We start from the raw sequence: 23,171 nt of genomic DNA, 5'->3' as shown, positions 1-23,171 counted from the left end.
AATGACAGGTGCACCTTGGAGTCAGGACAGCTAATCACTAGATCAGGAGTTAACCACAGTACAGGGCTCAGAGAAGCCCACATCTTTTTCAAAGAAAGCCTTGGCAAGGTCCCACAAGCCAGTTCACAGCAAGTTTATAGCAAAAGGTTATTTCCTAAAAGCAGAACTAATGATCCCTGGTTTTCTATGGCTTGATGCTTGAGACAGCAATCTCCAAGCTTTTTCAGAGGTGGTGGATATTTAAAATCTTTTGCCTTTGTGGTTTCTTTCACATCTCATAAACATTAAGCTCATCTTGCAGTGACTCCCTCCTTTCCCTGGCTCCAAATGTCTGTGAAACCTCCAGCAGTATTGTATCGTGAAGAAGTCTTCCTTCTAGTGTGGCCAAAATTGCCAATGGATTAAAACAGTTAGGGAGGAGGGAAATAATGAATAATCCAGAGAGAAACCAACTTACAAAATAGTCTCTGTTTAAAAGAAACTGCTTCCATTGCAATTCATGTCTCCATTTATTGGAATTGCTGAAGTTCTTTTATTTTCTATTTCCCATTCTCTCTCATAGTGACTTTCCTGTTTCAGAACAACCATCTGCTTTACAGGTCCAGAGTCAGCCACAGCAGCTCCTCCTCTCCATACAGAAGCAGTATTATTCCACTGCATCTATAAACTTGGAAGTGTGTGCATTATCCCTTGTCTCTTACAACCCTCTCTTCTGTTAATCAACACTGTCAGTCATTTAGTAAGACAAACACCACATAATGCTGGTGGTGGTTGGCCTTTCCCATTCCTTATCTCAGGATGTTATATAAGAAGTAGAAAGCTGTTAAAAATTCAGAGATACTCAAGATCAGTCACAGGTGCTGCACACAAGGGACTAACTAAAATGATGCAAACAGAATCTTTCCCTGCCTACCCATACCCTTCTTTTGCAGAGAAATACCTAAACTGAGGAGATAGGGTCAGGAAGAATATGCTTAGCCACCAAATGGAACACAAAAGGCAGAGCTATGATGAAGAAGCCCTGCCTACCCATACCCTTCTTTTGCAGAGAAATACCTAAACTGAGGAGATGGGGTCAGGAAGCCACCAAATGGAGCACTAACGGCAGAGCTATGATGAAGAAGCCTTGTTGGTGTTCTGTGAGCTTCCTTTCTCACTGAGAGAAGAAAAAGAAAAGATCCATTTCAAAAGTAAAAGGCAACTCAGTCCTGAATCTGGATAGTCAGTAATCCATACACTGGTCCTGCACTTCAGCCACTGGTATCAAAGGCACTTCTTTCAGGAAAAATGTCAATGCTTTTGTTCATTTATTCTTGAGTTAGACAGTAAGCAGAAAATGAAGCACCTGAGTTGTATGCCCATTGGAATGCTGCATAATATATAGGAGAGGAAATAAAAACAGTGCCAGTCTGAAGCAAAGGGAAAAGCAGCCTCAGTGCTGTTTGGGTATTGAAGGCAATGCACAGTATAGCAAAATGCTTGTGTGGTAAGTAAATTTGGATTGAGTAATTGAGGATTCAGGAAGTACTGCAAAGTCTGAGCACCAAATTGATACCATCAGATAAAGTGATTATTGGATATAAGAAACTGTGTCAAGCATTCTGCTCTGGGGCATGCATGGTGGAGGTGGAGAGCAGGCTTAAAATCTTGCCTAAGTGTGCTGTGTCCCACAGACTTCATCGTGCTCCTGCCACTGCTGGAATCATGCCTGGCTCCAAGCACCCTGCTGGTGCACGAGGGTTTGCTGGGCTGTAGAGCACCTGCTGAGCACTGCTCACATCAGTCCCTGTGCAGTGAACGAGCAGGTTGCTCTGGAGGGAAGTGCAGAACACACCGTGGTGCAGACACAGGTGCCACTGAACGTGTTTGAGCACATAAGGGCGGCAGGTAAATCCACCAGGACCTGACAGCATGCACAGGTGAGCTGCCCCAGCACAAAGAGCTGCTTTCAAACAGGCCAAAGCCAAGCTAGCGAGGGCGCTTTCAACTCAGTCCAACACCCTGCTGTGAGTGCCACCCAAAGCCAGCAGATCTGTGAGCAGGTCTGAACAGGCACCCAGGTGCCCCCAGGAGGGATGCACTCCACAAGAGAGCTGCAGCATTCCTCGGCAGCCTCCACACTGCCATGCTTTTCAGCCGGGGCCCCAGAAGCAGTTTATTCCTTCAGCTCTTCCCCGCGAGGTATTGGAGATGATGGAAATGAAAACAAGAGAAAATTAATCTTTTTATTAATTTAGAAAGATGTAATTCATGACTCATAGCCAGCTTGTATAAATAATGACATTGTTTAAATCTTATTTGTAATTATACTTAAAGCCAGAGACTTTCAAAGCTGCACTGAGAATAAGGCATCCAACTGTCTAATTTATTGTTATTTTAAGCAGGTACTGTATGCCCAAATTCCCTTGGCAGATTATATCTCAGCTTAAGTGTTTTGCTAGAGGTAATTTTCACATGTTCATGACAGCAGCAATGAGAGGAAGGAAATCAAACAAAAGAGAATTCCATCTATGTCATCCAATTTCTTCCTCTCTCTGGCAAGCCTGGGAGTGCTTTGTGCATGACTGAGAAACTGCACATTCCCTCTGCTCCACCTGGTTTGGCAGGGAAGAGAAAGTGGAAGTGAGGAAGGACCAAATGCAAGTGGTTTGGGAAAGGAAACAAACCAATAGGCTTTCTTTATCTTCAGTGCAATCTTAGAAAAATGAAAAACTGCTCTTTGTGCAACTTCTCCTTCTATGAGGCACCTGTTCATTCATTACAGCAATGGTAATAAGGAACACAAACTCACAAGTAGATCACCTTGAAAGTCTTGTTCATACTTCTTCAGACTCCTGCAATCCTCACCCACAGACTTAAATTTAATAAGGATCAAAAAATATGTATAGAAAACTAGAAGTTACCAAGGGGAAAATAATTTGTGCTAATGCATATATAAACCTGGAACAGCAATCTGCCTAGGAAATTAGTCTTATTAACACCTCTCTTGGAATACCCATGGCATGCTTGGAGGGCACCTGCTGATCCTCAAGGAAACTGATGCAATTTTGAGGACCTGTCATATAGCTGGTTGATCTGGAAAAGTTGGACAGAGAACAAAAATGGTTGGAGAAGTGCCTAATGTATCTACTGCTTTTAAATCCTTATCACAGTGCTACACTTGTTGCATGAAATCCCAGATGTAGAAAACACCCTGGAAAATTATCAGCCTCCTAATATATATAACTGCTAGTAGCCAGAAGGATCACAGTCACCCATTTATTCAGCACAGAAGTTGGGCTGGGAAAGAGTTACCATCCATCTTTCCTCAAGACTCTGTTTTAACCATGAGAAATTTCTAATGTAAGTATAATCAAATCCTAAAATCCTATATTTACTGGGACTGCAGGATATATATTATATATTCAGAAAAATTATACCTTAAACCAGTTTAGCTTTTTTCTTTCCCTGCTACTAGGAATCTGGGCTACTCCTCCCAAAATGAAGAAACTTGCCTTTCATGTCAACTCCAATTCTCATGCAATGGATTTCATTTTTCTTTTGTCTCCTGCTCATTTTGCTCCCACTTTGTGATGGAACTGACACTGAGGAATCAGAGCTGCTCCTTGCACACTGAAACTGAAACCAAATAGAGCAGATTTTCCTTCTGTGTTCAGAAACACGATCAGCAGTTTGACTTTTCTATGTCCATTATTTAAAAACACACACAGCATTTTCCAACCTGGAACTGACTTTCAATTTCTTTCTTGACTTAGCTGTGTCCCTATCAGTGTCTGCTACAGGTAAGAAAATACAGCCTGATATCTTCAATGGCAGAGACTGAGAAATCTCTTGTAATTAATGCATTTTAAATGACCTGTAATTTCAGAGAACACCATTAATTCCCCTCCTCACATGTGGGGTCACAAACTGCTCTTCCCTCTCTTCTGATACACTAAGGGCCCAGAGGACTGCAGATATTGAGGGACAATAGACATTAGGTGTTAAAAATTCAAGTGTTAGAAATGAAAAAGACATTTATCAAACGCAGACACACTCCATCCTATTCCTACCTTCTTTTTTGTATAAATTCCTCCTTTTTATATTGCTATTAATGTCATTTTTGGGGAGTGAGGAGGAAAAAATATTCACCTCAAGCACACCACCCTAGGATACATGAAAAAGAAAAGACTGCATAAAACATCTACAGACATAAGATTCCTGCTGTGTGCTGGAGGCAGAGTATATCACCATTCAGCTAAATGGTGCAATAGACAAGTGGAGAAAAACTACAGAAATTGCTTTGAAAACAAAAACAAAAAACTGCTTTCCTGGAGCTATCATCAGGTTTGCTTGTCAGATCGGATGCTTTTTTTCTATGCTCCATTCAAATGCAAAGAAAATGCTTGAGGAAAATTGCTAGTTCTGATATTTACACCCTTCACATATGCAGCTGGAATGAGATTTCTGCCGTGGTGGAGCAACAGCATCAACAAAATAGTCTAAGCCTAATGGCAGTCACACTGCAAGCACTATTTAAACATATGCAAAGGATTTCTTGATTCCCTGATACATATTTTCTAGTAAACTTCGTGCTTATATAATTTTCAAGTACTTATTCTTACAGCAGATTTTAGGAAATGGGCCAATTCAGTGTAAGATGAGTTTGCAAGCAGAACTGGAGGAAGGAGTTTAATAAAGGTAGATGGAGTAATCTGCAGATGTGGCACTTGGGGACATGGTGACCTTGGAAGTGCTGGGAATACAGTCACACTTAAAGGTCTTAAAGGTCTTTTCCAACCTAAACAATTCTGTGATTCCCTGAAAAACCTCCCCACTGCAGCAAGGAAAGCAGAAGCTTCACAAAAGTTCCACACAAGGCAAATCTTCCCTGAGTCACCAGCAAACATTTGTTGTGTTTTAGTTTCCATCTGACAGCAGCACACGCTCTGCCTCATGCCATGGCTTTCCAAGGAAGCACTTACAGAATCAAAGCAAATTTTTAGAGAAGTAGGATTTAACAAATGCCATCTCCTATGAGATTTGGCATTCTCCTTAAAACAGCTGTTACTGAATACTATAAGACTAAGCTCTACAAACCCACATGGTTGTATAAAAAATCCCCCAAACAGAAAAAAAACAGGCTCCAAATCCAGAATACAAGTCTGTCACATCCAAAAGCTATTTATCTGTAACTTCCATAGCAAAATTGAAAGGTCAAGTCATTACAGTGGCCATGGTTGTGGCAATTATTATCTGTAGGGTGTAAATTTCCATCAGACTTCAGCACCATATCTCTTATTTTTTTGTAAACAGAAAAATGATGATTCCTGACACAAAAAATCTTGCTCAGACATAGACAACAAGGCCACAGATTAATAGAAACACAAATTAAAGGAGAATACAAGAAAACAATGCATCATTTCTGTCCCTCTGACAGGTATCCAGAGGTTTAGGTTGGATATTAGGAAAAATGTCTTCACTGAAAGGGCTGTCCAGCCCTGGCACAGCTGCCCAGGCACCATGCCTGGGGGGATTTAACAGATGTGAGGATACAGCACTTGGGGACATGGGTTAGTGGTGGCTTTGGCAGTGGGGAGGAATGGTTGGACTGGATCTTGGAGATCTTTCCCAACCTGAAGGAATCTATGATTCTACGCTGATCAACTCAAGGCTTTTTTTACAATATAACTGCTGCAAAACAAACTCAGCAGCCATAGAGCAACAAGTAAATAAAATCCTCTGCCTTTTGCTTTGTTAACAAAATACTACCATGCCTTAGGGATGTTGTCTGGAGTTTTGCCCCCACAAAAATTTAATTGCCTAATCTTTCTTATCCAATCAGCAGAGTGTCCCAGTACTTTGCTTATCAGCTGCTTATTCCCAGAAACCTGCCCTGCCCTGATCCTCTTACTGCTGCTCCTCAGGTCACCTGCCAAAGCAACTACTTGTGTGGCCATGCCCTGAGTAGAGAGGCAGCAAAATCACCTGGAAGGGAAAGGGAAGGGAAAGGAGGAGGTATGTTATTGCATTACCTTCCCCTCCCTGCAGAAAACAATTACTGATTTGCCTTAAACGATAAAATTAACAATGTTCCTGCCTAAAAATATTCCAGAAAGCCTTCAGAAATGACCAAACACATTATTCCAGCCAAAGCACGTCCTAATCCTCACCTCCATTGCTCCAGCTAGATACAGACTGGTTCCAGAGCCTCCTAAAGTGCTCTGAGTTGCATCAATTTCCTCTTCAAGCCCTTTATACCAAGTGATATGTTCTGAAACACATCCATTTCTGTCACAGTACAGGTGTTTCAAAGCCCTCCATCAACCTATTTTTAATTACAGCCCTTGCCCTCTTTCTCCCTTTCACACACACACTCAGAATAAGCAGGGAAAGCTTCCTGTTTTAATGCACACTTCCATCAGTGGCAAACAAGAGGTGTGAAAGGAAATTAGGCATGCAAGTCAGCTCATTCACAAATTAAGTGCCTATTCATTTGCAGGAGCACTGGAAGGCCCTGCCAAATAACAGGAGGTGAGCAGCAGTGCTTTTCTAGCAGCCTGGAAACAACTGGAGCAGGTAGATGACAGATACCTCCATTTCTCTGAGAAGCCATTTCAGGATGGACTCCTCCTGGCTGCTGTTCCCAGTTTCCAAGCACAAGGCAGACATCAGCATCCTCACCAACACTACAGTATTAATGACAAACAACTTACAGGGCCCCTGTGAGTACTGATTATTTGAGAGGAGTTTTTATGTCCAGAGAGCCTTGCTGTGGGAGGTGTGCTAGGTGGGAAAGCACAGAGAGGCTGTGCTGAGTTATCCCAGGGCATACAGCAGGTCTGAAGAGTGGTCTCCCTGGAAGAAGGGCCACCTGTGCATTCCTTGTGTGCCTGCTGCAGGACCCTGGCATGGCTGAGCCCCTCCTCTCTCCTCTTTACCCCTGCTGCCAGCACCACTGCCAGCAGGCAGCAGCTGCAGAGCACAGGGGCTTCTGGAACAGGATCTGCCCCTGTGGGCTCTGGGCTCATACAAACAGCAACACTTCACGGCAGCGCCCAAAACCAAGCCTGAGCTCTCTGTCCCTTCATCCATTTATCCTAACACAGGGAAATAAAGTAGTGAAATCTAGATCTCAGTTGTACAATATAAACACTCTGCAACTGCCTGTATTCACACCAATGTGAAGAGACTTGAGCCCAGCTATTTTCCTTCCAAACTTGACATTACTCAACTTTGATCAAGATATGCATATCCTTTCCTTTCTGAAACTTTTTGACCCAAAAATAAACATTCCTCTTTCACAATTTAATGTCTTTATAGAAACCCACTACTAACATTTCACAGCACATTTGAAAAATAGATGCTTGCAGCCTATCAAGTAAAGCATTTTGCTTAAATTACACACTCTTCTTTCATGAAATTCCAGCATGTGGTTTTGCCTTCTCTCCATCGCTGGGCCTGCCCAAGAGAACACTGCAGGCCCATATTCTGCTTCACAGTAATCAACATAAAACCCCATTAGTGTGTTGAGGAGCAGATAAAGATGATCAACCTTATCACTGAGGGCAGAGAGATGGAGGTAAGGAAAAGGCAGTGAAGGAATCCATGCCTATGGCTAGGGCACAGGTGATCTATGTGCTAAGCAGAGCTCCAGACTCCTGGCAGTGCCTTTAACTGCAATTCCTAAGCATTGATGGAAACAGTCCATAATTACTGTATAACCAAAGAGCCTTCCCCAGGCATTTCAGAGTCAAGATGCATCCATGAATACTTTAGTAAGCATCAAGACTTCAGTAAATTTTAGAGTTGAGCAGAAAAATAAAAATACCAAGAGCTGAAAGTACCTTTGTACTTTGAGACTGACCTCCATCCACGACTTCAGTTACCTCATAAGCCCCTGAAGATCTGAATAGATGGTTAATTGCATTTACTTGTCATGTCCTCTTATTTGAGAGATCCATACTGAGGCTATGAGAGCAGTAACACTCATAACAACAGCAGAGGCCAAAAGGATAAAACCGATGTAAAAAGCAAACAACAAAGAGTGAGGTTAAATTTCTTTGGACTCCTGAAAAAACCCCAAACCCAACAAAACCAAGATGAAACCCAACTGAAATGATGAAAACCAGATCAAAGTGTAACTCACATCCATCTCTCCTTTCATCTCAGCATTTCAAGTTCTGAGATAAGATAAAAAATGATATATTCTTCCAGTTTATGACATAACAGTTAAACATATGGCATAAAACGAAGAGACTGGGTGCTAGCTGAACCTCAAAGCGTGTAGCTAATGATTTCAAACCAGCCAAAGGCTCATAGCAATAGCTGATCCTTCCAGCAGCTGACAGGAATTATAGAGCAGGGCACATTATTTGGAAAATTCTTGGATTTTCCATAACAAATGCCTCAGAATTGTTCCCACAGTATCTTGATCTCGCATACTGAAGAACTGCAGGAGGGGACAGACAGCCTGTTTGTCCAGCACACCTTCTGCTGGATGGCTACACTGCTTTACCAAAGGGCACAAATTTACAGCTGACACACAACCCAGGTGCTGCCTCCAGACTCACAGCAGGCACCTCCTGCACCCCGCTCATCCTCACTGCCTTCCCAGGGCTTTCTGTCCCAGCAAACCCAGAGCTGCTCATCTTCCCTGAAAGGCAGGAGCCTCCACCTCCACCAAACAGAGAAAAGCCATGCTGAAGAGTTTAAAGTGTTCAAAATTCCAGCTCAAAAAGAGAGAGCTGCCCATGGCCAACATTTCTAAAGGCAAAATTACAGCATGTGGGAATTACAGATCTGCAGGCAAACCAGCAATTTGTGAGGAATTCAAGTCACCAGGAGCGACAAATTAGGACCACAACGTTAACAAAATTAGACACAGTCTCCTTTTAACCCCATCTCTATTTTAAGAGCTTTTTTTTTTTTTAAAAAAAAAAGAGAGTTTGTATTTATTTTGTTTCCATGAAATCGGGCTGAGACTGTTTAAGAACAATGTTTCTCCATCATTTACTCTCTTTATCTTAGGAATTGTAAAATTATGTCCATGCCTACACAAGGAGGTTTCTCTCAGCCATTAAACAGTGACAGTTACCCAGCAAAAATAAAATTCAGTAGCCACATGAAAACTTCCATCATCTTTGCAAACATGCTGCTTGATTGGAGGCTGCCAGGTCTGGGATTTTTTTTTAGGTTCCCTTGCATTTTTCAGTCTTCTCCCAGCTGGGGACAATACTAGAGTCAAAAGGCAGCTCTTTCCCAATGAGATTCTCACTCATCTACAAGTCAATAGACTGAACTACGGAAAAACAAAATAAGAACCAAGCCAATTTCCACCCGCTCCACTCAGTAACAATAAAATCACACAACAGCATCTTTAAAGCCGTGCCTGTTCATTTGGATAATTACTCTAACAGCCCACCTAAGCATGGCCTCAGCCCTGTCCCCAATGGAGAGACCAAAACCTGAAGGAGAAGGAGGAAACAGCTCATCTGCTGAACACAATGTTCGGAAATGTGAGGTGAACATTCCTCACCACAGCAAGATAAATGTTCCCACCCCACAAAGAAAGGGTTCATATTTCATATATTTTCCATTGTTTGAGCTTGCTTGTACATAAGCAACTACATTTAGCAATTACCAATGGGAGAGACTGAGCAGCTAAAAAGATTATCAGGTTTTTAACAATGCAACAGCAGAATCAATGAGGGAGGCTACACCCTGTTCAGTTCCACTAATGTTCTCCAGTTCCAGCAGAGAGACACCTTTCCTTGGGTACTGTTACCTGTAACACTCACTCATGGGATGTGCATAGTCTGCTGCACAAATGAAAATTACCCATCACAGGAGAGGTTCTCCTCAGTGGGGGGGCTGCAGCAATCAACTCCAAAGGAAAACAAACACCACCAATTTAGTGCTTAGTCTCAGCAGGGCTCTTGTATAGATCCCCTGTGCTCATCCTGTCTCACTGGTGTCTTCAGCGGTCGAAAGGGAGTGGATGCACATCTGTATGGAACCAAAAAATTCTGGATTGAAACAAGTCAGTACTTTGAAACATAAAATACTTCAATGAAATGGCTTTGTGGCATAAGGAAATACCCTGTAGGTAGTGATGGAGATGGTGGTTTTGGACTGGTTTGACTCCAAGGAGTTCATCAGGCAGTGAAGAGCACAGAGGAGGGACTTTCACAGGCCTGGCAAGTCTCACAGCCTGGTGTCTGTTCCACATTCATGTGCTGCTGCATCTCCACCCTGCCCAGACAGCAGCTGCTGTGGCTGGCACAGGGTCCTGCACAGGGAAAGGGCAGCAGTCTTGTACTCAGGGGAGGCACAATGCCCAAGGATCTCAATAGAAACAGCAAGAAAGGCTTTACGGACCTACAAAGGGTTTCAAAGAGAAGTCTGCAGTGTTGCATGAGTGACTGCTCCAGCTCAAATGACACAGCATCCTCACAGTTATCACTGCCCAGCAAGTGCTGCCTTTATGTATTTAACAGAAACCCCCTAACACTGCCTGCTCTAGCTTTCATTTTATGCTCTGAAAGCACTCTTCAACTGGACCCTTACAAAAATAACACAGAGTGTTTATGGACAAAGACAAGCTTTAGAAGGCTGGCAAGGAATTAAGTGTCCTTAAAATTATTAACTGGGATGGAAGGAACAGGGAACGCTTATCAGTCCAGGCTGCTGGCACACGAGGTCACAGCAGCAGCCAGCCACGGCAGGTGCAGGCAATGAAATCTGTGTGCACATTCTGGAGGGACAGCTTCAAACAGAGCTGCTCTTCTCTGCTGTGGCTGCTGCCGCTGCTTAATTTGATTACACACAAGTGAGAGCCGGGGGAGGGAGGGAAGGAAGGCAAGGACAGGAGCAGGAACCTCTGGGCACCCAGGCAGAAGGCACGGGGCGCCCGCAGCCGCGGTCTCGGCGCAGGCTCTGAGCAGGATCTCCATGAAATTACAGGGGCACCAGACAGCTGACACGGCACGAGCCTCTGGGAGACACAAAATGACTTGCCTTCCCCTCAGCAAACCACACGCCGCATAGCAATTTGGACTGGAAAGATGCTGTTCTGGATTTAAAGGGAAAGCAATCTGCTGAAAGAAACGGGTCCTGGAGCAGGAGGGTCTGCAGTCCCCGTGAGACCACCCCTCACTCACTGTGACACTTGCTCCCTAACCTTGTAGGTGCTACGTTCCTTCAGCTTCCCACCAACCGAGTCTTCTAGTACCTGGCTTTCCAAGAGCTGCCAAGACTCTTTTGTAACCATAATCTCTAACCTAAAATTATCCAAAGTGTGCTCTTCCTTCCCTCTAGCCCTAAAATCTTATAGAAGCTTGGGACTGTTCCTTTAAAAGACAGAATAATTCAGTCTTTACTGAATTCTGGGTTAAAAGGAAAAAAAACCCAAAGCAAAAAACCCAGAGTCTAGAACCAGGTCCTCCAGACTGAACCCAAGAATATCACTAAAGAAAAATTGCTCTTGTTGGGATATTTAGATACTTTTATAAGATATTTCTTTTTTTAAGATATATATTTTTAAAGATATTTTTAAATCTACCTTAAAATTGTTATGACATTACCTACCAGAGTCTAATTATACTTTCATAATTATATGTATTAATATCTAAAGTGTGTAATTACAAAGGAGCCAATATATTTTAGAAACACCATACTTATAACCCTTTTTTTTTAAATAGAACTTCCTGCATGACTGTAAGATCTGTATTTTAGTTCTTCTGTCTTGATGACTCAATACTAGTAGAGGCAACTGGAGTCCACATGTTTAAATAGAAGCTGCAAACAGGGATCTTCTATATTATGACAAAGGCATTGATCAAAAAAAACACCAAAACCTTGCTTCTGGAGAATAAAAGAAACACCTGAAAACAGTGGAGAAATAAAATAAAATAAAATAATAAATAATAATGATAAATTTTCTTCTTAGCAGCTTCCTTCATTAAAGGAAAACCTTTTATGCATTTGTTTTAATCTACAAAGTGAACTGGAGCATTGAAAAATAGAGGTCTTGCCAGCCAAAAGCGTGATTAATGGAATTTACAAACATCTTAATTATCAGATCAGTGACACAAATGTATTAACTAGTGGTGTCCTCACCATGGCTGAGCCTGCCTGTTGTTTTCTGGCAGTCTCGGGACAGAGACCTCAGGAGGAACACCTATGACTGCCTGGACAGTGGGAGCTCTCCCACTGCTGGGCTCAGGCTGTGCACACAAACCTCTTCTGCAGGCAGCAGTGGCCCAGGAAATCTCTCCCACTCAGGACTGAAGTGGTTTGTGCTTCAATTGCACAAGTCTGAGTGAATAAAACCAAACATCATCAGGTTACAAAGCCCAGTAATTTCTAAATGGTGATGAACGTATTTCCCATTCACGTAGAAAATGAGAAGGGATGGTATAATAGAGCTTGACTAAATATTTAAATCAAAAATGTTAAATCCTGATTCAGATTTGATTGCATCTGCTTACAGACAGAGACTTTTCTCCAGCCACTCGCACAACTTCTGGTTTTATTCAAACATCAGCTCCACTTCTGATTTATTCTTGTTAAGTGGCTTTCAGCAATGCAAGTGATTTAAATGCACACTTGAGAGGCAAATGTAAGCTTGCAATAAGGTGCAGTTTGACATTTAAACCATTACATATTTTTGAACATAATATGACTACAGAAGGATTACTAATTTTGGCCACTTCCAGACAGTTTAAAAAGCACAATGAAATGTAGACCAAAACTGATTTATCTCTTTTCTCCAGCAACTGTTGAAACTCTCTTGATCCACAGTCCAAAACCCTGAAAATTTTGGTAGCTTTGCAGTAACATAAAGTACTCCCACTGCACCTGAAACAGCTGGAATTGCCAACATGCAAGATGTGAAAAATTCAACTACTTAAAAATATGTTTCATTAAGGAAATAGCAAGTGACCCTAAACTTTAGCAGATCTGCCAAGACCCTTCTATAATTTAGTAATTAAGAGAACTCATTAATTTTGTTGGTTTTGCAGCTCTTCTGTACAGTTCAAGGTACACCCCAGAGCCTAAAAGCACACAGCAGCAGATGCTGGAGAGGTGTTGCTAACTGCTCCTGAGCATCCAGCATCTCTATACCTGAAAAAGGAGATTAAATAAACACAGAGGTAAAGGAAATAAAGTTATTTCCTCAATGACTAAGGAGTGCTGTGGGAGAGAAGGGCAAGGGAGGAGAGCAGGGGATACATTCACTGTCTGGGGCACCAGTGGCTCCCAACAACCTCATGTTCTGACCAGCGACTCAAAGTTTTTCATTAGGAATTAAGTAATTGCTTGTGCAGTCTGTATGCAAGTGCAAATGAGAAAAAGCACCATGATTCCTCTCATTTAGACGGGAAAAAAAATCTTCCTTGTCTTGATTCCAGTTGGGAATAAAACAGGCAAACACCAGATATTAACTGATCAGCACATTGTTCTTTCAGTCAAAAATCAATGACTAGAAGCCAAGACTTGGCATTTTCTGTACCTTGTTATAGGAAAGTCATCTTGGAGAGATTAATGTTTGCCCTTCCAAGCACTATTACTCAGGTACTTTGGTACTTCTGAGTTGCAAATTCCTGGAAAATTGCAAAGGAAAACAAAATCTCACATCCTAATACTATTACATTAAATAATTTTTTGTCCTCTGTCTTCTCTTCCCCATGAGAAAAGGAACTAACACATCCAAGATGGAGCTGATCAGGAACTGTCAGTTTTAATCAGAGCATTGTAGCTGTCAGTCACCAGCGGCCCTTGGGTATTTTGTTTCCTGAATATATAAAAGATTGCTATCCTGAAAGTTAGTCAGCATTTCTGGCTGCTAGACGGAAATAACAAGTCTATTAGAAATGTTTTAACACTGGTATAACTGCAACAGAATTTGAGTTCTAATAGCTCAGCACACCAACACAGGCAATGACCCCTCTTTATGAGCCACACTAGTGCAACAGAAATAATTTCTACTTATTGCATAGTTTGCACAATTGGTATTTATTAATAGTGTTGCAATTCTGTATTAATTATTTTTTAGCACTGAGAACACACCTGAAACTGCACAAAATTAGTGCCTGGCCCCAAGTACTTAAGCAGTTCTGATTCAGCATCCCATAAGCAACATTTCATCCACCAACCTGCTCAGGGACTGAAGCCTGGGCAGCAGTGGCACTTGGTCAGCTGATGTCACATCAAATTATTTACATCCTACAGCTTGGGACAGCCAAGCCCCAGCGGGTCTGGCTGGGGCAAAGTTTACAGGCACCAGTCTGATGGAAAAAAACACCCAACACTAAAGGCAACGTGAAAATGAGAATACAGTATCTTATACAAAATTATTAGAAAAGAAATCCTGTCATAGTCTCCTATTTTCAAATGAAAAGTCTCACTGAGGAGGAACAGAGCAAGAGCACACAGTGATTTGTGATCTTCCCAAACTGCCCACCTGGTAGGAAAGCTGTACTAAAGCAGCTGCCTAAGCCAGGATTAAAAGCAAAACTTCCAAGGTCATCACCACCACCACACAGGCACAAATCATGAAATGCAAACGTGACAGGCAGAGAGAAGTGAAAATCGCAAATCAAGAGCAGGGCAAGACCCCCCCCACCTTTCAGATCCATCCTGCTTTGTTGGCAAACCCTCCCGAGGGATCACTCCTCTGAAATGAGAATATGCAGAGGGCACAGATCAGCAAACCCCAGGACAGCCACAGGAATCAGAGTTAACCTTCAGGCAGGTTTAATTCAGGCCCTGCAGACTTCACACAGACACCAGTCCTGCTGTCACTGCCAGTTCACCCATTTTTGTTGTTTTCCATTTTGCCAAGAACACACAGCTGTACTCTAAGACAATAATGACATGTTGCTAATACAAATAGAGAAAATAGGAAGCTATGAAACAAATAATTAACTGTGATCTGTTATTTACATAATTATTGGCAGAAGCCTGAACAAGGAGTAAGATGGATTACTGCAGTTTTGGTTCAGTGCAGCCTTAAAATAAAAAAATTAAACAAAAAAATCATCACATGCCAAGGCTGAAAGGATTTTCATTCCAGCATGGGGTTCTCTCACTCTGCCAGCCAAACTCCAAGCTGTTACTGCAGCTATTCTCCAGATAAACACTGGTCTTTTCCCCCTGCTCTTCTGTTCAGATACTGCAGTGGCTGGCCACCAGCAGAAGCATAAGAAATACATCTAAAAAAAAAACCAACCAAAACAAAACAAAAAAAGAAACAAACAAAAAATCTCTATAGGAAATAATATTGCTCACCAACAACATAACCTGTTATGTTCATATTGCTCAGGCCTGAACTTAGGAAAGACAAACCATAAAGCCTAGTTTTTCTTCTGTATTTCTCTCTTTTCTCTAAAGCTAAAATTGTTCTGTGATTTCCGTTGTGGCAGAAGAGCAGTTCTGGAGAAGGAGGACTGATACCTATCTCCTCAAAACCAGAAGTACAGAACAGGTGGGATGTTCTCACAACATGCTGCATTGCTGTCTAGAAAGTTCAGCCTGACGGAAGAATTACATTCCTTACTCTGCCATTTTATATAGTGAGATAACATGGTGGGTCCAGCCATGCCTTGTGCAGAGGCTTCCCTGAAACACAGAGCACCATGAAGAGTGGAAAGAGCCACCAGAGCATCCTGAACAGCTCATTCAGGAGCCTTCCAAAAGAAACCTTCAGCCACTCCTGGCTGGTGACAGGTCCTAAGTCATGACCACCAGCAGGAGGGATTCTCCATCCCTTCACTCAGCCAGGATCCCTTACATTCTCATCCTCCTGATTTTTTACACAATGTTGTAAAACCAGGAGCACGGATATTCGTGCTCCCTTTCACTTCCTTTCCCTGCAACCCTACAGAAATAGCTGGGTTACATCAGACAACAGCACACGCAAAGTAACAACGAAAACAGATGTGTCAAGAAAAGAAAAGCCATGCACGAGATGCCTGCTGTGCTCAGCAGTTCAGCAGTTCTAGGTGGGGTACTTGTCCTGTCAATGAATTGCAGGCTGAGAGGTTTTACAGCACCAAAGTCAAAGGGGGCATCTAATAGTTAAGAACTCAGTAATAATGACTGGGGGATTGTTGTTTGGTTCAGGTTGTTTGGGGCATTCTTTCTCTTATTTTTCCTCCACCTGTCTCAGATTTGCCTCTTGATTTTCAGACCAAGAATTTTAGACCAGTTCACCAAAAATTCAATTTACAAGAGAGGTCCATGCCAAGATGTGTACTCAAAACTTCTCTGGAAACCATGAGGTGCTGTTCACCTCACTTACACCTCCCTGGGCTCTGAGCCCAAGCCCATTTTGCTCAGCTCCCATTAACTTCCCTGGCCCCTTAGGCACCTCACAGGTTCTTTCTAGAACTCATTTTGCACACACATATTTTTTCTAGAACACTCATCACCCTACATCCATAGTGCCAAATTCCACAAAGCTCTCTCAGCCATAAGGGCATCATCCTCCTTTATCCATTTCCAACAGACATCTCCATCCTTTCTCCTGTGACATTCATCATACTTGGATGATGTTTGTAAGCTCTTGTTGAAAGCTGCCCTTTTCTTCCCTCAAATCCCTCCTCACCTCTTGGCCATACTGCCTACCAAAAAGCCTGCTCATCTTCTGGGACCCCTGCCACTGAGCAGTGCTGTCTCTCGTGTCCCTGTGACTCTCCACCCTTGGCCTGCAGCTCTCTGATACATCTTGGAGATATAGAGATAGATGTGGACTTTGGGTGCACCACCTGATGCCATAGAAGCTGCACAACAATGTCCTGGTCTACAGTACACATCAAGTAATGATGAGGCAAACAAGCAGCTCAGAAGAGTTCTGATCTCTGGAGTTCCCAATTTTTATCTGTCAAATAAAATCCTGGTTTCCCATTGAATCTCCTGAAGAGGTACCAGGAGCTTGTTCTGATAGTTGTAAGGAACCTCAAGACCTTTACAAACCTTATTTGATGTAGGTGATACATTACAACACCTTTCTGCCACAAGTTCCCCAGCAACTGAAATGCCAAGCAAGAGCTATGGGATTTTGTAGTACAGGAAAAGTCACCAGTTTTTAGCAATATCTCTTCAAATTTATAACCTGTCATGCTACGTCATCAGCAGCTTATTTGCTTCTCATGCACAGTGTACCAGAAAAATGAAGAGCAAATGTTCTCAGTCCCACTTATTAGAATTTAACCCTCTTGCAGCTTGGTATGGTATTTGAAAGGTCTGAAGGAATGATTACAGATTTCCCACACTTTTGACCAGAGAAGCTTTATCACAAAGCTTCTGGTGTTGACAGTCACAGAGATCAAGGGACTAGTAAGATCATTACAATACTCTTAAGAACACACTCAATATTTATGAGTATATTAACTCCATGTAATAAAGGCCACATTCTCTGGCTGTGATGCCTTGGATGCTTTGGGGAGAAAATTAATCAACATGCATGAAAGAGGATCTCAGAGTCAAACAGGAAAATCTGCACATAATAACAAAGATAGTTAGTATCTGGCAAACCTACAGCACAAGGAAGAAAAAAATACTATGATTAAACATAATAAGACTTCACTTGAAATGTAAAATACTCTGGAACAGATCCTGCCAACTCGCATAAGAATCAGCAAAGAGGAAGCAGCAGCCTCTGCAATAAAGCCCATCACACAGGGAAAACAACACTAGAGAACAAGATGCTATGGCACAGTCCCATCACTGTGCTGCAGAGCATTTTCTGTCTCCTGTTTTTGAAGTGCATGAGGTTCAAGCCTAACTTCTGCTCCCAAAGCAGGACTTGTTGAATTTTGAGTCAGCAGCAGGTCTCTGCTGCCCACGTGAAACACTGTCATCCTTTCACAAACTCTCACATGTGTGAGCTGGCAGCACTGCTGCCTCAAGTGCATTCTGTCAGTTTTATTTTCTAATATTGTCCACCATTACAGCCCTTCCAGAGCTGTGTCCTGGGTGCTTGCACTGCCTCTTAATACTTCCCTCCCTGAAGCTATGAGCACTGAGCATAGTCTTGTTAAAAGGGGAGAAGGGGCTATTTTTATCCCATTCCATGTGAATTCTCTGACTACATTCACTAAGGAACACTCAGTTGGGCACTATGTTACTATCAGAAATTTCAGCTCACCAGTAAAAAGAAGCAGTTTTGGCTCACAACCTCTTGAATGTCTTTGCACTTGAGAGTTAGTGCTGAACCTTTCCTAACCCTTCAGCTGGAGTCTGTACTACATAGTTGTAAACTTGACTTTCAACTTTCAGCAATCATTTGCATGTGTGTATCTTCAAAGAATGGCATTTGATTTGCAACTATGTGTTGTAATGAGAGGCTAATTAACACAAATACAGTTATTAGCAAGTTGCAGACATTTAAAGGACAAAACCAGCAGACCAAAGTCTGTGACGTACTGTGTGACAGGGATGGAGAACCTCAAGGAATGAACTGATACCAGCCAAGGCTCTGCCACCAACTCCATTACCACAGGCAAATCACCAACATTCTGCAACTTGGTTTCCCCTTCTGTAGTGGGATAGTGAGACTCATTTACTTTGCTGGGTAGTTCTCCAGCTTAATTAAATCATTACCTTTAAATTAAAGCACTACAGAAATGCCAGGAAGTAGCATCTGAATTAGAAGGTGGAGGTGACACCCTAATGAAGCAAGACTATTTTCATCGTCAACAGCAGGCACAGTAAAAGGTCACCCATGGTATAATTGTGAAACCACATTCCAAGCTTCTGAAGGCGAGATGACTTTTCCCAAAACTTCATTAAGGAAGAAGAAATGTCCTAGCATCATGGGGTGGATGAAATCCTGCAGTTTCACAGGAAACCTGCAATGGTTTCATTACTTTTGTTTTCCCTTTGTTTGCTATCCTAATAGCAGCAAAATATCGCAGCTTTTGAAAGAATGCTTCTCCACAGGCAACTGTTATCAGTATGATCAAAGACCTATTAAGAAAATTGCAGAGGATCATTTCCCTTCAAGTTGGTAATGCTCAGCACTGATTGAGTTTTCAATCTTTTCTTTACAAAAGCCACAGTAGAGGCATTAGCACTTTTTGTCTGGGACAGCTTCTCCCAAATATCAGAATGTTCCAACGTACGCTGGAAATTTCCAACTCTTTGTAAACATAAGGACCTTATTGAAATACACACTTCTGCTGTGCAGACTCTTTATTTTTAAGTACTGGAAGAAACTTGTTCTGAAACCTTAAGAAACAGGCCAGTCCTCGGTGGAGGCCCATTTTCATCATGTATTCCCCAAAAAAGCAGCAAATTTAGTGTCAGATGTGAAGCTGTGTATGCCCTGTATCTTGGAAGCTGCACTCAAGCTCTGTCCCAGATACCAAAAAGGTATGTCCCATCATAAACTCATTTAGTCCATACTGGGAAGTCATTAAACCCAAACCAGGAAAACAGGCAGCTACTTCTTGTGTGTCGTGCTTGAAAAAAAAAAAGATTACCCAAAACCAACTCATTATACACAATGTTTATGTGTCCAGAGTGTAAACATCAAGAAATAACACATTTACTGTTTGCTTTGTAGCAATGTAAAAGCTTTTACTTTTAAGGGCAAGATGTGCTATAGGTCAGGTCAGCCTAGTTCTTTCTATTACATAAGAATCTCTTACATTGGCTGGATATATGCTATCCAGCTTCTGTGAGGCTATGTTAGAAAACAGTGGAAGTTACTCAGGAAATTGCATCTGGAAATAACTCTGTATATGATTTTCCCCCAGTAAATAAACACATACTTGCATATACTTGTTTATGTATATATGTGTGTGTGTGTGTGTGTCTCTGTGTGTGTGTATACACACTAAATATATACTTCCTTTTTTTTATACTTTTTGGCCAACCAAAATGATTGCAACTAAGTTCTCAAGTAAGACAGAAGATGTACTTGGAGTATTGTGCCCATACAGCTGGATACTCTGTTTGCTTATGTCTGTCTGTCAGCTAATTGCTTTTGAGGCCACTGACCTGCCTTTGACTAAATATGACAGCAGGAAGAAGTCCCAAAGCTTCCAACACTTTCATTTTAAAAAAATGGTTAGGTAGATGCAAGACTCTTATAAGACAAGAAGAGAAAGGCTAATGACAAAGGTCAACTTATTTGACATCAGAGAATCCACAGCAGGATCACCCTGGAGACAAATCCTCAGGAACCAGTTTCCATTGGAACTGCTGCTCTCCTAACACTTGTTTCAAATAGAGCTGGAACCAGAAATTAATTCCAGTTCTCACAACAGTCCACTGGCCTTAGGTAAATCATAACTTCTGATGCTACTTCCCCTGCCATAACATGGCTGGTGTTAAAATCCCTTATTACGTTGCTGCAACAATTCATATTTGAAATGTACTTTGAAGGTCTGGAGAGTTGTATTTACTAATTATTACCTGTCTTGAGACATGAGCTGCATATTCAAAGCGCTAGCTTGATTCATCTGCAAGTGCACATCACATAAGCATGTGGTATGCACTAAGACTCAAAATACAAAAGTAAAGATTACTCTTAGAGAAGACTTTATAATCAAGTCGGTTTTGAGCTCAAAACATATAATTTTTATTACCACAACTCTTCCATTACACTGGATTTAAATTATTTCATGTTTTAGATTAGCACTTTATATAAGACCAGTTTGAAAAGTAAACACCAATTGACAGAAGACAAAAAGCCCATGCAAAGTTTGATTCTGTCCCCAAAGGCAAGTCTGATGTCTGAGATCTCAAACCTTTGATATCAAGCTGAATGTTAATAGATAAGCTCCACAGGGCAGTTATTGAGCACAGTAATACCAGAGCTTGTCCTAGAAATACCAGCAATCACAGCACTGGGTTTGGCAATGCCACATTACAGTAAGCAGGCATTTTTATCTTCTGTTTGGTCAGGCACCTTCCAGCCTCTCCAGAAAAGAAGATGCTTTCGGTTCTTGAAGGCAGAAAAATCAGATGGCAAAGGTTCGGTGGAAGTGCTAGAGCAAATAGGTGAACTAGATGTGATTTTTATTTTTTAAAGAATGCATGATGGGGGGAATAGCTTCCTAAAAAGGAAACTTCCCATGCATTAAAGGTGCTTTGTGGAAAAACTCCATTTAGAGAGGTCTCCATTTGAGTGCAAGGGAGCACACTACAATTTCCTTCAATAATAACAGGTTAACCTTCTACCTTCAAGCTTCCTTCTGTAACAGACTGACTACCAGCCAAGTACTTAATATCTTCCAATACTGGCCTTTACATTTCCTGAAGGAACAAGCCACATCTAAAAAGAAAAACAAAAAAAGCCACAATGGTGCCAGCTAAATTCTCCTTCTAATCCTCCCCATCTCCCTACTCCAGACAAAATAAATACAACCTGGCTAACTTATTCTAACAACAGTGCCTTAGATTTATGTCCCTTGCTCTCTATCACTGCCCTACAAACATATATTATTTTAATGTAGTATAAACAAATATTGGATTTGCTTAACACCACATTGAGTCCTAGTGATTAAAACATATATATGCATAGAGAAAAATTTATACATGCACAAACCCCTTTGTAAGCTCTGAAGATAAAATTATCAGTATTGCCAAACAGAGAATATGCATTATATTCTAATGACATGAGACAGTTGATTACCAACAAGCCTACTTCATTTCTAATTAGAAAAAGTTCAGTGATGATCTTCTTCCCTGCTGTTATTGCCTGACAAGAATAAACAAGGAGTCCTCTCTAGGGATGGCACAGTAAACATCCAAACAGACATTTGTTTGGGAGCTGAGCTTCACAGTAGTAGTAAGTACCGAGGAACATAGTGGTTCACATACTACGGCTGGTCACACATCCACCAGCGCATGATTTTACGTGTTTACCTTCAGAAACCCGAGCTTTGCAAAGTGCATTGCAGCTGCCTAGCCGCTCCTCCTGCGCCCGCTCCTGCCAGCTCTGCTGTCACCTGCTCGGGAGTTCTGCAGGGAAGGGACCCTCCTTGGCACAGGGCTGAAGGGCAGCCGGCTGTTCCAGGCTGGACGCACTCCGCAGAAACAAAGCCAAGGGGATTTGCTTCGCTGCGATTTTCACCCAAAGACACCCCGCGCTCGCATGTCTGGCAGCAGACTGTGTCTCCCGGCCGCAGCTGCACCTGCCGCCCGCAGCGCTCACCCTGTGCCGGGATCGATAGCGCGTCTGCCACCACCCCGAGCGCCCTCCGCTCCCACCGCGCTGCAGACACCGCTCCCTCCCGAATCCCAGCACCGACTCCGCCATCGAGCCCAGACGAACAAAGGGCGCTCCTCTTATTTTCCATTAAATTCACACAAACTAGAGAACAATACCGGAGGGGCCGCACAATGGGCACCGGCCGCGCCGCATCCCTCACGCCATCGCCGCTCTCCAGCCCCGGCACGGCGGGCGAGCCCCGCTGACCCGAGCCCGGGACAACCCTGGGGACGGCGGCGGCTGCACCGTGCCCGGGAAGGGCTGTCCCCGGGCCGCAGGGGATGCCCTCACAGCCGCGGGCTGCGCTCACCTGCCACGGTGTACCGGTCCAGGTAGTTGAGCACGTTGCCCACGCTGAGGATGCCGGCGGCCGCTACCCGGGCCCGGCCGAGGGTCGGCGCCTTGCGGAGGGCGGCGGGGCGGTCGGGGTGCTTGCCGGCCGGCGGGGGGTTCATCCTGCCCGACAGGGTCTGCACCTCGCCCTCGGCGCCCCGGCCGCAGCAGCCCCGCTCGCCGTCCTCCTCCTCCTCCTCGTCGCCAGCTCGGAGCCGCCCGCCGCAGACCGGGCTGCTGCCGGAGGAGCCGTCGCTTTCCAGGCACATCATGGGCTGCGGGAGGGAATCTCGGCGTGCGGGAGCCCGGGCGGGGAGACCGATGGACGGACGGACAGACGGACGGAGAAAGCGAGCGGAGCGCGCTCAGCGCCGCATCCCGCGGTCGCCCCGAGCCTGCCCGGGACAGGCCGGCTCTGACAGCCCGGGCGGGGCCGGGGCGGGGGCCGGGGAAGGCTCCGCCCGCGCCTCGCTCCGCCTCGGCGGCCGTGCGCGCCCCGCCCCGGCGGCCCCGAGGGGTCCGTGCGGCCGGCCCGGGGCGGCGCGGCAGGGCGGCTCCTGAGCCGCCCTTGAGCCGGCCCTAACAGGTGCCTCCTCAGCCGTGCTCGGCACCGGCCCTTCAGCCGTCCGCG

At 43.5% G+C, this 23,171-nt stretch overlaps 1 protein-coding gene across 4 annotated transcripts in view; it reads right to left on the bottom strand.

Annotated features, from left to right (window-relative positions):
- Window positions 1-22,970, bottom strand: part of LOC120500635 (protein spinster homolog 2-like) — a 130,234-nt gene extending 107,264 nt beyond the window's left edge. For 2 of the 4 annotated variants that reach the window (XR_005627148.1, XR_005627147.1), the window contains exon 1: window positions 22,518-22,970. Coding sequence is in view for 1 of the 4 variants with exons in the window: in XM_039705775.1 (XP_039561709.1) it covers window positions 22,518-22,812 (295 nt within the window). In the remaining 3 variants the exon portion in view is untranslated. The remainder of the gene's footprint in view (window positions 1-22,517) is intronic. The other 2 variants (XR_005627146.1, XM_039705775.1) reach the window with 2 other exon arrangements.
- Between the last annotated feature and the right edge of the window lie 201 nt (window positions 22,971-23,171).

This window comes from Passer montanus, unplaced genomic scaffold (assembly GCF_014805655.1).
Source record: "Passer montanus isolate IOZ18808 unplaced genomic scaffold, ASM1480565v1 scaffold184, whole genome shotgun sequence".
NCBI lineage: Eukaryota > Metazoa > Chordata > Aves > Passeriformes > Passeridae > Passer > Passer montanus.
Note: the sequence above shows the minus strand (reverse complement) of the source record. Positions and strands in the feature narration are given on the sequence as shown.